The sequence below is a fragment of the Moschus berezovskii genome, chromosome 26 (genome assembly GCF_049115385.1).
Source record: "Moschus berezovskii isolate FMDL1 chromosome 26, NW_MosBer_1.0, whole genome shotgun sequence".
NCBI classification, from domain to species: Eukaryota; Metazoa; Chordata; class Mammalia; order Artiodactyla; family Moschidae; genus Moschus; species Moschus berezovskii.
The window spans coordinates 43,585,592-43,600,280 of record NC_142485.1 but is presented as its reverse complement, the minus strand read 5'-3'; the positions used below and the strand labels follow the sequence as shown (position 1 = coordinate 43,600,280).

At 56.9% G+C, this 14,689-nt stretch overlaps 1 protein-coding gene across 9 annotated transcripts in view; it reads left to right on the top strand.

The window, feature by feature from the left end:
• The window catches only part of ARHGEF10 (Rho guanine nucleotide exchange factor 10), a 62,961-nt gene extending 48,729 nt beyond the window's left edge, over positions 1 to 14,232 (top strand). For all 9 annotated transcript variants that reach the window (XM_088832759.1, XM_088832763.1, XM_088832762.1 and 6 more), the window contains 4 exons: positions 645 to 787; positions 6,607 to 6,781; positions 10,226 to 10,348; positions 12,558 to 14,232. In XM_088832759.1, coding sequence (XP_088688885.1) covers positions 645 to 787; positions 6,607 to 6,781; positions 10,226 to 10,348; positions 12,558 to 13,069 — 953 coding nt within the window. In that variant the 3' untranslated portion in view covers positions 13,070 to 14,232. The remainder of the gene's footprint in view (positions 1 to 644; positions 788 to 6,606; positions 6,782 to 10,225; positions 10,349 to 12,557) is intronic.
• Positions 14,233 to 14,689: the final 457 nt, after the last annotated feature.

The window sequence follows — 14,689 nt, the reverse complement described above, 5'->3', positions numbered from 1 at the left end:
TTGGCTTTTTTAGATTTCACATATAAGTGAGACCATACAGTGTTTCCTTTTCTCTGACTCATTTCACTTAGCATCGAGTCCTGCTGGTCCACCCATGCTCTCACAGGTGGCAAGATTTCATTGTTTCTTACGGCTGAGTGATATTCCATTGTGTGTATACATGTCACATTTTCTATATCTGTTCATCCATCAGCAACTTAGGTTGCTTCTGTGTCTTGGCTGTTGGAAATGATGCTGCAGTGAACGTTGAAGGGTGTGTATCATTTCAAAGTAGTGTTTCTGTTCTGTGTGGATTGATATGTGTCCAGCAGTGGTGTTGCCGGAGTGTATGGTAGTTCTTTGCAGTTTTCTGAGGAACCTCCATACTGTTCTCCGTGGTGGCTGCACCAGCTTACGTTTCCAGCAGCAGCTCACAAGGGCTGTCTTTTCTCTGCATCCTCACCAGTACTTGTTATTTCTTGTCTTTTTGGTGATGGCCATTCTGACAGGTGTGAGGTGGTGTCTCGCTGCAGGTTTGGCTTACGTTTCCCTGATGATGCGTGATGCTGAGCATCTTTTTATGCACCTGTTGGCCATCTGTGTGTCTCTGAAGAAATGTCAGTTTGAGAAACTGACTGAAATTGAAAGAAATATTTTCTTTTAAGATGGATCCTGGAATTCCGAGCCTCAAACGGTGATTAAGTTAGGCGTCCTCCCAGTTCGAAGTCTGCTCTTGATGGAAGACATGCTGTGGGCGGCATCTGGAGGTCAAGTTTCCATCATCAGTGTGGAGACTCTTGCCGTGGAGGTAAGTTGTTTTAAGTGGCGACGCTGTGTGGGAAAAATGCTGTGCACCAGTGTGTTGACTTCCCAGGCGTGGCGGAGGCGTGCCCCTTGCCTGTAGAAAGCTCAGGCAGCGTCTTGCCTGTGGCCACTGCGCTAAAGGGAGAGCCCTCCTAGTTTGGCGTGGGAAGAAGGATTAATTTGAGGATCCCACAGCCCTTTTCCAGCCACACCCATGGGATAATTATGCCTTATGTACCTGCTGATTAGTATTAATGTTAGTCTAAAAAATGTGTTCAGTAGGAACATAGTGGGAAGTCTTCAAGGACATATGGAAGCATAGTGTTTGATTGAAGAGGTGTTTCGCATCAGTGCAGTAAATGGATTTATTCAGTAGACATGATAGCTGTTGGAGAAATCAGAGCTGGGCCTCAGACCCCGACTCTTTACCCTGGAGGCATTGTGGACAGAGGGACGTTAGAGCCCCAACAGAGCCACAGACACAAAGTGCAGACAGTGGGGTGTGCTGGCCACTGGACCCCAAGCCACTCCTCCGTGTTTCTGACGTGGCTTCCCCGGGGCCTGCAAGACAGAGCTGCCTCGGGTGACAAAGGGTCAGTGCTCAGCAGGAGAGGAGACGGGGCTGATGGCAAGAGCGGAGGCAGGAGAGAAACCTGGCTTTGCCCAGTATTTCCTGTTTGTTTTTTATTTGGCGGTGCCGCACGACTTGCAGGATTATGGTTCCGCTACCAGGGATTGAATCCAGGGCCCCGCAGTGAAGGCGCTGAGTCCCAGCCATTGGACCTCCAGGGGAACCCTGCTCAGTGTTTGTGTAGCAACTTGTTTCTGCTTCTATGTATCTGCTCCTTCTTACTTCACATACGTCAGGGTAGTAAGACACCCTCAGTGGAGCATGGAGAAGTCATTGACCACGGCGCCTGCGCAAGAGACTCATCAGCGTGGTGACCACTTGCTAGAACCACATTTCCCCGCCGTGCACCGCAACAGCATCACCTTATCAGTCAGCTAGTGAGAGTCAGAGTTCACATCCCAGCTCAGCCCCACACTACACGGTGGTCGTATTCAATTTCTTTTCACACAGAAGGAATAATAATATAACAACCTTTCATTAGAAGAGGGGTCCCCGGCCTCCAGGGTTGAGTGCCTGCTGACCTGAGGTGGAGCTTGTAATGCTCACAGAAGTAATGCGCACAGTAAATGTAATGCACTTGTATCATTCCAAAACTATTCCCCCCCTCCACCCGTGGAAAAATCGTCTTCCATGAGGTCGCTCCTGGTGCCAGCAATGCTGGGGACTGCTGCTTTAGGACATTTCTCCAAAACCAATGCATTAGTTTTGTCATAAGTTCATACCAAAAGCTCAAAAGATGGTTTCTGTAGCCACCACCAGGGCAATTCCAGGCTAACGTAACAGTACGACCTTATAATCATCAATATATTCCATGTAGAAATTCCGAAGAGTGTGTATGCTGTAAATCTTGGATACTCATAAATACTATATTTGGATTTAAGTAAGAGCCTCCTTTCTGTGCATTTTTAGTACCAAAATGAGTCGATGTATATATATAGAGAGAAGCTGTTATTAGAAAATGTAATTTGTCCCGTGGTTCTGTCGTGCGGGGAAACCACAGTGGGCTGTTGGTGTAGCCCTTGAGATCTGAATCACGGTGGTCTCCACCCTCTTTGGTGGGGGTTAGGGGTATAGGGTTAATGTGGGCAGCTGCTGCTGGGAGAGTTCCCGGAGGTGCTGTGGGCAGTCATGGCGTGGTGCTGTGATGGTCACGAGGCTGCACTCTTTCTGGGTTGGGTCAAGCAGGAGGTGAGGTACAATGTACCTTCAGAAGGAAAGGGTGTCTGAGGTTCAGCGGCACACGAGTGTGCTTGCAGTGACCTCTGCTCGGCGGTGGTTTCCCCGGTTCCAGGTGGTGGCGGGGCTGCAGGGCCAGCTCAGTGCCATGGTGCTGCCCTGGGCGGGCCGTGTGTCCAGCGCCACGGGAATTCCCCGCAGGAATTCCTCGCCCGCCCGCCATCGGGTCATGGAGAGCAGGCGGGGAACCATGAACGCTCGGTGCGCGAGATGGAGCTGCGTCGCCTGTGTTTGGGGGTCAGACTCCTCCTTCCCAGCTGCGAGAGCCTCCTTTCTGGGACTCATTTCATACCTTTTAGGAGAACGTCGAGCTTTGAGAACACAGCTGCAGCTCGGAAGGTAACCTGATGTTTGGGAGCAGGCGGAACGTTCCGGGCTCTGCAGTTGCTGAGCACGCAGCTTTGTGTCTGGGAGCCACGGTTTAGTTTCAGTCTCAGTTTTCTTACTGGAGCTGTTTACAGTAAGGCCTGTTCTTCCTTACTCTTGATTTTCGGCAAAGTGCAGTGCTCCTGACTGCAGACAGACAGACAGAAAGAAAGAATGACAAAAAGCTTTCCTTCTACCCCCACCCCTGATGCTGAAGGGGAAAATAGGAAGAATGAAACGGAAAAGTTATTAAGGTAGTAGAGTGTTTCCTGCGTTGAAGCGTCTTTTCCGAGTTAATTCCTGTCATTCTGTAGAAAGATGGAACGCAGGGCACAGTGGGGACAGGCCTGAGCCCACGGGTGGGCCAGTTCTGAGACACCCACTGAGGGTCGGGACCCTGCCCCTCCAGAGGCCTTTGGAGCCAGAGCCTCATGATTTCGTGGTAGAAGGGGACTCAGGTGCCCTGTTGCCCAAACTTCCCGTGTTCAAACAAGACCAAGCCTCTGAGACAGCGGGAGGCAGGCCGAGTGTCCTGAGATGAGCTCTTACTTGCGTCGTCCATCATGCAGCGGAGCCGTGTCCTGTGCTCACCGTGTGCAGGTGCCGTGCAGAGTGCCAGCACACGGGGAGAACTCACGGGCAGGTCACGGCACCCGGGGTGGGTGGGCGATGCTGGCCGCTGGCCCTGGGGGCGTGTCTGGGTGAGGACAGCTGTGGGTCTGCCAGGCCCAACCTCCTGCCTCCACAATGCCAGCTGTCAGGCATTGCACCAGGCAGGGGTCCTCTGAGCGGGGACCGGGCCCCGCGGGTCACAGACCCCCAAAGCGGCCCTGTCTGCGGGAGGGGGCGGGCTTCCCCAGAAGGAAGGATGCACAGCGTCCCAGGGCAGGGCTGACGCATGCCAGGACGTGAGCAGGCGGTTTTGGGCCCTTTTGGTTCAGAAACGGGCTGAGCGCAGGCCTGGGGGCGTGAGGGGCACAGGCTGGGCCGGGGCACAGAGGCCTCCCCTGGGTTCGGGGGCTGTCGACCTCTGGCCTATCAAAGGCTTGGGGGCATGGCCACCCGTCACGGCCCGCCTGGGCAGGGCTGGCGAGGCGGAGGCTGTGGCCATGACACGATGCGCTGGGCTCTGTTTCCGGAACCAGCTCCTGCGTGACCCTGAGCACCGTGCTGTGCTCTGGAGGCAGTGGGCGGGCAGGGATTTAAACACGGACCAGATGTGAGGAAACCTGTCTTCTTGGAGGATTTTCTGAGAGGCATTGAGGGGAGGGGGGTGAGGTTGGCTGCGGAAGACGCACTGAGAATGTTACCACAGAGCTCCATGGGAAAGTTCCCGTGCCTGCGGGTGGAGGGCAGCGGGGTGGGGACTGAGGCCCTTCTGGAGGGAATGTGGTGGCAGTGGGTGCGGGAGGGCCCTGGGACCAGCCTGTGGGTTCCTCCTGGGAGACATGTGACTGGAGAACGCTCCAGACGATGGTCCCCAGAGAAGCGAGGGGGCCTGCCCCGGGCAGGGCAGGAGCCGGACCAGCTGCCTCCCCAGACTGCAGCCTCTGGGCTCCCTGCAGAAGCCTCAGCGCTGATGCTGAGACAGTCGGCCGCCAGAGGGCAGCAGGCACGGCTCTCCAGCAGGTTCCAGGAGCGTGGGGACAGCCCCGCGGTGCCCTGCTCCTCTCTGGGGTGGCGGGCGGGGGGGGCCCTGGCCCTGGCCCTGCCTCCTAGGGCGGCCCCGCTGTCTGAGCTCTCCCTCGGAGGTGACCGGACACACAGGTCCGTGTCCACACGCGGGTTGTGGACTGGCCGCCTGCCCTCTCGGCAGTGCGCGGGGCAGTGGGGTGACACCGGGCGCCCACTTCCTCCCGCTCTGTCTGGGTAGTGGGCTTCCCAAGGGGTCTGCTCCGGCCCACAGAAGGCAAGGACAAAAACCGCCCCCCGTGAGGCCCGTCAGGAGGGAACCGCTGTGTCTGTCACGTGACGACGTGGATGGGGCAGCCCAACCCCTCCACAGGCTGCCAACAGAGTGGAAAGCTGGCCCTCGGGAGGCAGGACATACTGACAGACCTGTCGCGGACCTGCCAAGGATGTACAGCAAACAGCTCAACAGTCGGGAGGAATAGCCTAGTTCAGGAGTGGACCGAGACTCTGCACGGACCATTCCATAGGGAAGATACGCAGTTGGCCCGCGCACGCAGGGAAGGGCGCACAGCATCGTTAGTCCTCGGGGAAATGCAGACCGAAGCAAATGCAAGACACCGTGTCACCCCCACGAAGACAGCAGTGACAGCGAAGGAGCACTGACGCGTGCCACAGCCAGTGTGGGGAGCCGGGGCCCCGAGCTGCTGCCAGAGCGCAGGCTGTCCTTCCCCAGAAAGCGGACCGTGGGGTTCCGCGTGCACCGGAGAGCCTCTGCCTGAGGACTCGGGGCGCCTTTCTGACCGCGACGCCAGCCCAGCCCGCTGACACACTTAAATTGCACCTGCGGTTATCATCGGGAGACTCTGTGGGAGGTGCACATGAACGTGGCAGGGGGCCTTCCTTTGGAGGGAATGTGTGGCTGTGGCTCGCGGTGGCGACAGAACTATGTGCTCCACCTCGCGAGCACTGCGGCTCCGGAATCTCGGCGGTGCCAGAGTCGTGGCTTCGGGATGACCCCCGGCCATTCCTCCCCAGGATCTGCAGCTCCTGTGCAGGGGCCCCAGAAGCCCCCCAAGCCGCTCGGGGCCACCTTCACTTAAGACGGGGTGTGATGCTGAGAGACCGGAATCCCCATCTGACTGAAAGCACACTCGCAGGTCCGCCTCTGGTCCAGCTCGGGCATGCCCGGCGCTGTGAGTGCGGCGGGAAGGTTTGCCAGTAGACCCTTCCCGTGTGCGTGCGAGGACGGTGCATGGCCCGCCTCGCGGGTGGTGAACGCCCCCTGCTCTCAGCGCTTGAGGAGCTGCCCCAGGACAGGGGTGAGCCTGCCGTCTACCCTTAGGGGGTTTTCAGTGATCTCTCTGCAGGGCAGGGAGTGGGGTGGGATTGTGATCCACTCTGGACTAAGAGGGCTTCTGTGGGTATGCTGTTCCTTCTTCCTGAGTCTCCAGGCTTCACCCCGCCTGCCCCCCAGTCCCTGGCAGTGACAGCAGTGGCCCAGCACCAGCTGTCCACTGTGGGGACAGGGTGCAGGTGTCCCCCTGGGGTTCCCTCAGAGCAGGGCGGTCAGGATGGAGCTGAGGGCACACTCAGCCCAGAGGCTCTGGGGGACCCAGTCAGATGGAGCAGCAGCAGGTGGCCACGCAGGGACCAGAGTGGGGGACACGGAGGGGCGCCGAGAGCGGGTGAGCATCCCGCTGCCTCCGGGTCTCCCAACGGGCAGGCAGTGCGGCCCCTCGCTCCCTCCAGGTTGGGGGCTGATGGGTCCAACGCGTCCAGAGCCTGCTGCTTGGCGCCTGTGGGTCTGGGGTGACAGTGCCCTCGTGGCAGGTGGTTGACGGGAGGTGAGGTCTGGGGCACCGGCTGGACACCGCACACAGGTGGGGGGACAGCGGGCCCCCTGAGACTCAGCGCACAGCGCCTGACGCCGCACCGTGTCCGTTCCCTTGTCTCCGCAGGGCCAGCTGGAGGCCCACCAGGAGGAGGGCATGGTGGTCTCGCACATGGCCATTGCCGGCGTGGGCATCTGGGTCGCCTTCACCTCAGGGTCCACACTCCGCCTGTTCCACACGGAGACGCTCAAGCACCTACAGGACGTCAACATCGCCACCCCCGTCCACCACATGCTGCCAGGTGGGGCCTTCCCCAGGGCTTGTGGTGCAGGGCCTGGCGGGGCGCCCTCCTCAGAGCCAGAGCCAAGGGTTGCAGACCGTTCCTCATGGTCCGTGGGCCCCAGGGTCGGGGGGCAGGACCTGAAGTGGAGGAGCAGAGGACGGGGGAGACCGGCTGGAGGGTGTGGGGGCTCTGGGGAGTCACAGGGCACTCCCACTGGGCTCCATCAGCCCTAGGAGGGTGGGTGTTCCCACAGAGGGACTCAGAGCAGCCAGCATGCAGAGTGGGGGTGGGGGGGCCTCGTGTGGCATGCGCGTGTGTGTGTGTGTGTAGGCATGTGGCTATTATGTATTCATGTGTGCTTGTCATGTATCAGTACACGAACCATGTATATGAGTGTGTACGTGCATGTAGTTAGTATGTACGTCTGTTGCCTGGCACATGTGCATGTCTCCGCGGGTCTTCAGGAAGCAAGCTCACACCTCGGGCACGTCCTGTCTTTCCCCACATGGGCCGCCTCTCCTGGCTGCTGGCGGAGCAGAGGCCGCCCTGCCTGGTGTGAATGGCTCTGTGTAGGCCTGCAGGCGCCCCAGCCCCCAGTCCCCGTGGGTCAGAGCCCAGGAGGCCCGTGGCCTGTGTGAGCTGGGCTCACTCCCCCCATCTCGCTCTCTCCCCCTCCCCGCCCCTGGCTAATGCCCTGTGTCTCACCCACCAGTGTGGCTCCTACCGTCAGGCTCAGGACACACACGGCCCTGCCCGCTGTCACAGGCCTGCGCCTGCACCCTCCCCCACCCGCCCCGCCCCGCCCCGCCCCGCCCCGCCCGCGCCAGGCCTGGGTCCTTTCCTCCTGAGCTGCAGCCTGTCACGGCGGAGCCTCTGGTTGGCGTGGGCTCTGTGTCAGTGTGTCATGTGAGACATCCTCACAAGCTCGGCAGTACCCGGGGGTTTGTGCTCTGTCTGCATCTTGTATCTTACTCCCGGATTTGGGGCCGCCAGGAGTGGCGGGCCGTGAGGAAGGTGGAAATTGAAGCAGAACTCGGGTGTGCTGGCGTGAGGCCGCGGCCACCCTGCCGGTGCCAGGATGCTCAGACAGCTCTCTGCCATGGTCTGGTTCTCGGTGCACAGGTGATCTGGGAGCAGGGACCCCTCTCGCATCTGTGCTTGAGTTGTCTTACTCTCAGGATGCTCAGACAGCTCTCTGCCATGGTCTGGTTCTCGGTGCACAGGTGATCTGGGAGCAGGGACCCCTCTCGCGTCTGTGCTTGAGTTGTCTTACTCTCAGGATGCTCAGACAGCTCTCTCTGCCATGGTCTGGTTCTCGGTGCACAGGTGATCTGGGAGCAGGGACCCCTCTCGCGTCTGTTCTTGAGTTGTCTTACTCTCAGGATGCTCAGACAGCTCTCTGCCATGTTCTGGTTCTCAGTGCACAGGTGATCTGGGAGCAGGGACCCCTCTCGCGTCTGTTCTTGAGTTGTCTTACTCTCAGGCCAGTGGTGCCGCGTGGTGTCCTGCCTGACACTCAGACCTTCAGTCAGTGCGTCTGTGCCCCGCGGGCTGTGGTGTTGCGAGTTGCCGGGCTCCCATCACCCTGGACACTCCTCATTGTACAGCTGTGTTCCTAAGGCCGCCGAGTGGGCTTTGCTTTTTATGCAGAAATGGCAGTAACACATAAACTGTCATTTTGTGATCTCTCGGAATGTGCGATTCTATTAGGTTCTGGAAGTGAAGACTTTCCAGGCCAGAAGGAATAAGAATTGGAAAACAAAATATACTGTAAGTCACGCCTGTTTTTGTCACAGTGTTGTGACCTGTTTAGTTTACAGGGGCTTGGCCGGCTCCCCTGTGGGCCGGGTCTGCGTGATGAGCCGCCTCTCTCTGTCCTCTCTGGAGCTCACTCTGAGCACCGTTAGTGCCACACATTTGCTGTAAACTGTGTTGGATTCAGCAGACGGTGGATGGTGGCACCTTGGGTCAGCACGCACAAGGGCAGTCGGTCAGCCTACCCAGCTCTGCTCTGGGGGTGGGGGGGGTTCCGCTGAGGTTCAGAGGGTGGCGTGTCCTCTGGCTCACAAGGGACACCAGGAGGCAGCTGTTTCCTGCTGTGTCCAGGGCGGCAAGGCGGGTGGAGCGTGCTGAGTGCTCACGTCAGATTGGGCTTCGCAGGGCCCGAGCAGCGAACGCAGCGCCTTCCAGGGGTGATGCCACCAAATGAAACAGCCACGTTTTCTATCTAATCAAAAAGTCACTGTAGCTTTTCTACGTACCATCAACCACATCAGAAGGGAATTCAGCAACTTAAACCAGATTCAAGAGTGACTATTTATGAGCTAGGGAACAGAACTGAGGTGTAGGCAGACATGCAGGTCCTAGGTATTGCCAGAACCCCAGCCGCCACCACAGGCACATGTTCAGGATTCCTGGGAACTTTGTACACTAGCTTTTTAAAAACCACATGTCTGTGTTTAGAAGTAAAACCAGATCTTTGGCTTCGTAGCTGTTCTTTTAGTTTGGTGGTGGTTGTTGCTGCAAAGTAATCATAAAGGGACTTCTGTAGACATGCTGACCTGCCTTTGGCTTTTGTGTTTAGACCATTCATTTTTACATTTTTTATCTAAGGGGAACTTCAGGTCAAATGCAGAGAAGCTGGAAATGACTCTTTTCTGGGGAACAGAAGGGTCCAGCTGTTCTGAAGTGTTCTCCTGGCTGCCTAGGAGCAGCCTGGATAGCTGGTCTCGCGCTCGAGTGCAATGCTGAAGGGAGCCGCCGGACGGTGCCTGGCCGAGCTCCTGCTAGAGGCGCTGCTGCTGGGGGCAGGGTCGTGGAGGGGTGGCCGCAAGGCCCGGAGTCAGCCCGCCCTGGGACTCCAGAGTCTCGTCTCAGTGTTTCCCAGAGCTGCCCAGATGGCAGGCGTCTCCTGTTCACACACCTCTGTGCAGCGTTCAGTCGTGTCTCTTCCCCGAGAGGCCTGGGGTGGGCTCCCCGCGGAGCCCGACCCGCAGTGGGTTCTCTTCTATGCAGGTGGGCCCTGGCTCACAGTGGCCGCTGTCTGACGTGTGTGTGCGCACGCGCGTGCATGTGTGCACATGTGTGTGCATGCATGCATGTATGTGTGCGTGTGTGTGTGCGTGTGTGTGCGCGCAAAGTGGATGGTCTCCCTGCACGGCTCTGGGGGATGCAATCGGCTCTGGAAGCACCAGCCCAGCGGTGCCGAGAGCATGTGCCCGGGTTGTCCCTCGGCTGCGGCTGTGTGGTCCTGAGCGCAGTTGGGATGCGCCTGCCCCTCGGGGTCTTCTTCATCTGGCTGCAGCATCGCAGTGTGAGCTTAGGGCTCTGGCGATGCCTGCCCACCCTGGGTGGGGTGGCTCGGGGAGAGCTCAGGGGGTCTGCAGTGTTTCTGGGCAGTTCCTGGGACTGCTGCCCCAGAGCGTGGGCTGCAGGCACAAGCTCTCCTGTCCCTCCGTCCAGGGCACCAGCGGCTGTCTGTGACCAGCCTGCTCGTCTGCCATGGCCTGCTGATGGTGGGCACCAGCCTGGGTGTCGTGGTGGCCCTGCCCGTCCCGCGTCTGCAGGGAATCCCCAAGGTGACTGGTGAGTGCACGCACACGTCTGTGCCTCTGGGGCCTCTTCCTGTCCCAGACGCTTACTGAGCCCACGGGTCTGTGTCCAGCTGTGTCTTCGCTTAATATGAATTCTTTTGGTGGTTTCTCTTTTTTCCTCCTACTCTTCTTTCCTCCATTTCGTCCTGTAGAGACTGTGTTTATCAACTTGAGTCATCAGGTCATGCTTTTATTTTCCTGTTTCTGTCATCAGTGGTCCAGGGAAACCTTCATCCCCAAAACATGTTTTCGTGTTACCTCTTTCTCCACCTGTTAGTCTCTGCCTTGCTATACACCTTTACTCAGTGAAGACAGATGCTGGTACGTTCTGCAGCAGAGGAGACCAGAACCTGAGCGGTTGTGTTTTGTGCAGTGTTGGGAGGAGCTCCAATGGGCACGGCCTTTTGGAAAGCACCTGGGTGTCAAAGACCTGAAAATGCTCTAGCGTCAGGAGTCAGGTTTCCCCTTCAGGAGCCTGTCTTAGGAAGCAGCCAGATCTAGAAGCAAGGCCTGGTGCAGAAAGAGCAGGAGACAACCTGCAGGTCCAAACTCAGGGGTGGGAGATTGGTCTCAGCTCACTTGTGCAGAGGGAGCGACAGCCACAGCAGAGAATGTCCTGAAGGGAATGCACTTCTAAACAGAAATTGGAAGGACACCTTATTTTTTTCAGTTCAGTTGCTCAGTCGTGTCTGACTCTTTGCGACCCCATGGACTGCAGCACGCCAGGCCTTCCTGTCCATCACCAACTCCCAGAGTTTACTCAGACTCATGTCCACTGAGTTGGTGATGCCATCCAACCATCTTATCTTCTGTCATCCCCTTCTCTTCCTGCCTTCAATCTTTCCCAGCATCAGGGTCTTTTCATATGAATCTGTTCTTTGCATCAGGTGGCCAAAGTATTGGAGTTTCAGCTTCAACATCAGTCCTTCCAACGAACATTCAGGACTGATCTTCTTTAGGATGGACTGGTTTCATCTCCTTGCAGTCCAAAAAACTCTCAAGAGTCTTCTCCCTAACACCACAATTCTAAAGCATCAATTCTTCGGTGCTGAACTTACTTTATAGTCCAACTCTCACATCCATACATGGCTACTGGAAAAACCATAGTCTTGACTAGATGGACCTTTGTAGGCAAACTAATGTCTTTGCTTTTTAATATGCCGTCTAGGTTGGTCATAACTTTTCTTGCAAGGAGTAAGCATCTTTGAATTTCATGGCTGCAGTCACCATCTGCAGTGATTTTGGAGCAAAAAAAAATAATAATAAGCAAAAAAATAATAATCTGTCACTGTTTCCATTGTTTCCCCATCTATTTGCCATGAAGTGATGGGACCAGATGCCATGATCTTAGTTTTCTGACTGTTGAGCTTTAAGCCAACTTTTTCACTCTCCTCTTTCACTTTCATCAAGAGGCTCTTTAGTTCTTCTTCGCTTTCTGCTGTAAGGGTAGTGTCATCTGCATATCTCAGGTTATCGATATTTTTCATGGAAATCTTGATTCCAGCTTGTGCTTCATCCAACCTTATTCTGTTACCCAAATGAAACTTGACCTTCTCCATTTGTTCTGTGAACTGTCTCTCTACGATGGGATGGTGGACAGGTAGTGGGAGAGGATGGAGTAAAATGAACTGAGTGAGCATATGAGATGCCAATTTGCAAGTAAGACGGGGAAGTCGTATTAGAAGTGGCCTTCCCAGGTGGTGCTAGTGGTAAGGAACCCGGCTGCCAGTGCAGGAGATGTAAGAGACTCAGGTTTGATCCCTGGGTTGGGAAGATTCCCCTAGAGGAGGGAAGGGCAACCCACTCCAGTATTCTTGCCTGGAGCATCCCGTGGACAGAGGAGCCTGGCGGGCTCCATGGGGTCGCACAGATTCAGACACTTCTGAATTGATTTAGCACATAGAGCAGGTGAGAAAGCTCTGATGCAGAGAACAGAATATCTGTTTTATTACTTTAACCATTTTAAGCAAGTACCAGACTGAGATACCATTGACGAAAGCCATGGCTGTACTTTTTTGGACCGTGGTTTTGAGGGCGTTCTCAGTGTAACTGGAAGTGCAGGGGAACGTGGCCTGGGTGCTGTTTTCCTTCTGAGCCACCGTGTGCAGGACATCCCCAGTGGCGGGGTGTACCAAGTGGCAGGGTGGCCGGGGAGCGCGGGGTCCTGCTGTGAGGGCCGAACTCACCCTATGCCCTTGCAGGACGGGGCCTGGTCTCCCACCACGCGCACCACGGGCCTGTCAAGTTCCTGGTTGTGGCTGCGGCTACCCTCAAGGCCGACAAGGACAGGCCCAGGGACAGCCTGCTGCCTGGCGCTGACCCCCAGGATGACGAGCAGCGGGACGCGCCCCCTGGCGAAGGGCCGGGGCTGTGCGCGGGCCGGGGCGGCCCCGACGCCATCTGGCTGGGCACTTCAACAGGCTCCGTCACCCAGGGCAGCGACGTCTCCTCCTCATCTGGGTCCCCGACCCCGTCCCAGGGCTCCGGCTCCCTGGAGCCCCGGCCGGAGGAGAGCCTCACCCAGGACCTACCGCGCCTGCCCTGCACATCCCCCAGCCGAGGCCGGCGGGCCCGGAGGCCCAGGGCCAGCTCCGTGCTGGTGGCCTGCGGGGGCCAGGGCCACCGGCGCGTGACCAGGAAGGCCAGACCGCAGCGGCCGGAGGAGCTGGCCTCGTCCCTCATGGTCTGGCAGATCCCCCTGCTGCACGTGTGAGCCAGGGGCCCATTGGGTCTTTCCCGCCGAGGCCAACGCCCAAGTGGTCTCACCGCGGTCGTGCGGCTTGGGGACGGATCCCCAACTGTCTCTGGGGCTGAAATGTGCAATACCGTCCTGGGGGTGCCTCTGGGCAGCCCCCTGCTTCTCCTCGTGCAGCAGGGCCCAGGGTGAACGCTCGTGGAGCTGGGTGTGTGGACGCTGTGTCCATGCGCGTGGAGTCCCCAAGGGTGCTCCGCGTCTGCCCCATTACCTTCAGAGCTCGCGGACTCGGAACTCACGGGAAGTCCTGCGTGCGCAGTAGTGGAGGGGCTTATTAACATTCTCAGAGCGATTTTACTTGATTCAGATTCACTGCTTTTATTTATGTTGGATGTTCTTTAACGCCAAAATAGACTTTGTAACAGTGAAGAAAGCTGGCTCAAATATACCGGTCCAGGTGGTGGTATTTGCTTTCTGAGTTGAGCTGGGTTTTCCAAAGTGCTATAATGCATGTATTGTATATTTTTTAACAAAGTAGTATTTTTATATCGCAATTTTCTATTAAAAAAATTAACAAAATTTTAGCCAATATATTACGAGTAACTTTTCACAGATAATGTTTGCTTTGAACCAAAATGCTTAATTCCTATCAATATTTAGAGTCAAGCGTTGACACCAAAATACCCACGTCAGAGATGCGTGTGTCTTTGTGTCACCGGAGATGGGCAGACGGCGTTTCGGTCCTTTCCTGCTGTGTTTGCATCTGTTGACCAGGAGCGCTGTCTGGCTTTGAACGCGTCCTGAAGGATGCGTGGTGCTGGTCGGGGGGCTGGCCTTGCTGGCGGTGGACACAGGACACAGGCGGCTGGCCCTCGGTCAACACAGCCCTGGCACACGGGCCACCTGCCTCAGTCACCGTGAGCGAGTGACCTGGGTACACTGTGCTCCACGTGTATCTGTCTACCAATGTTCTACTCACTGGATGGTTAAAAAAAAAAGTGCAGGCATTCACCCAAGATGATGTCTCAGCACTTTACAGGTGACTCAAAATGCTAATTTTGTGACTTAGCCAAATATTTTCCAAGGTGCGTATGTGCCTCCATGTGAAGTAATATCTCCCCAGGTTTCCTTAAACTGCTAGCTGCTATCTTATTTCATAAATAAAGTCTTTTTATTTAAAAATACAACATCCAAGAGCATGAGTTGCCTTTTGTTCTCGTAAAACGCTGAGGGGACCTTTATGTTCGCAGGACAGCCTGCTGGTCCCTTCCCAGAGGTGGCACCAGGTCCCTGTGGAAGGATGCTCTCAATCCCCAGTTGCTGCTGAGAGACTCCAGGGACGCAGTCTAGAACCTCCCAGTCTTATTTTTAGTGACATCATGCGGACACATGCTCCCGGGGCCTATGTGCCGGCAGGAAGTCAGGCCAGGGGTGCGGGGAGGCAGGCGAGGCGAGTGGGCCCCCCTGGGGCTGAAGGCGATGCCAGCGGGAAGTCAAGCTGGGGCCAGCCTTCCCATGCTTCCCAGGTCTGGGACGACAGGGCTGGACTCACGGGAGGAGTGAGGGGAGGGCCGGGGCCTCTGCTGGAAGCGGCTGCCTGGAGTGCGGGAGCTGGCAGACAGGGCCGGGGGCACGGAC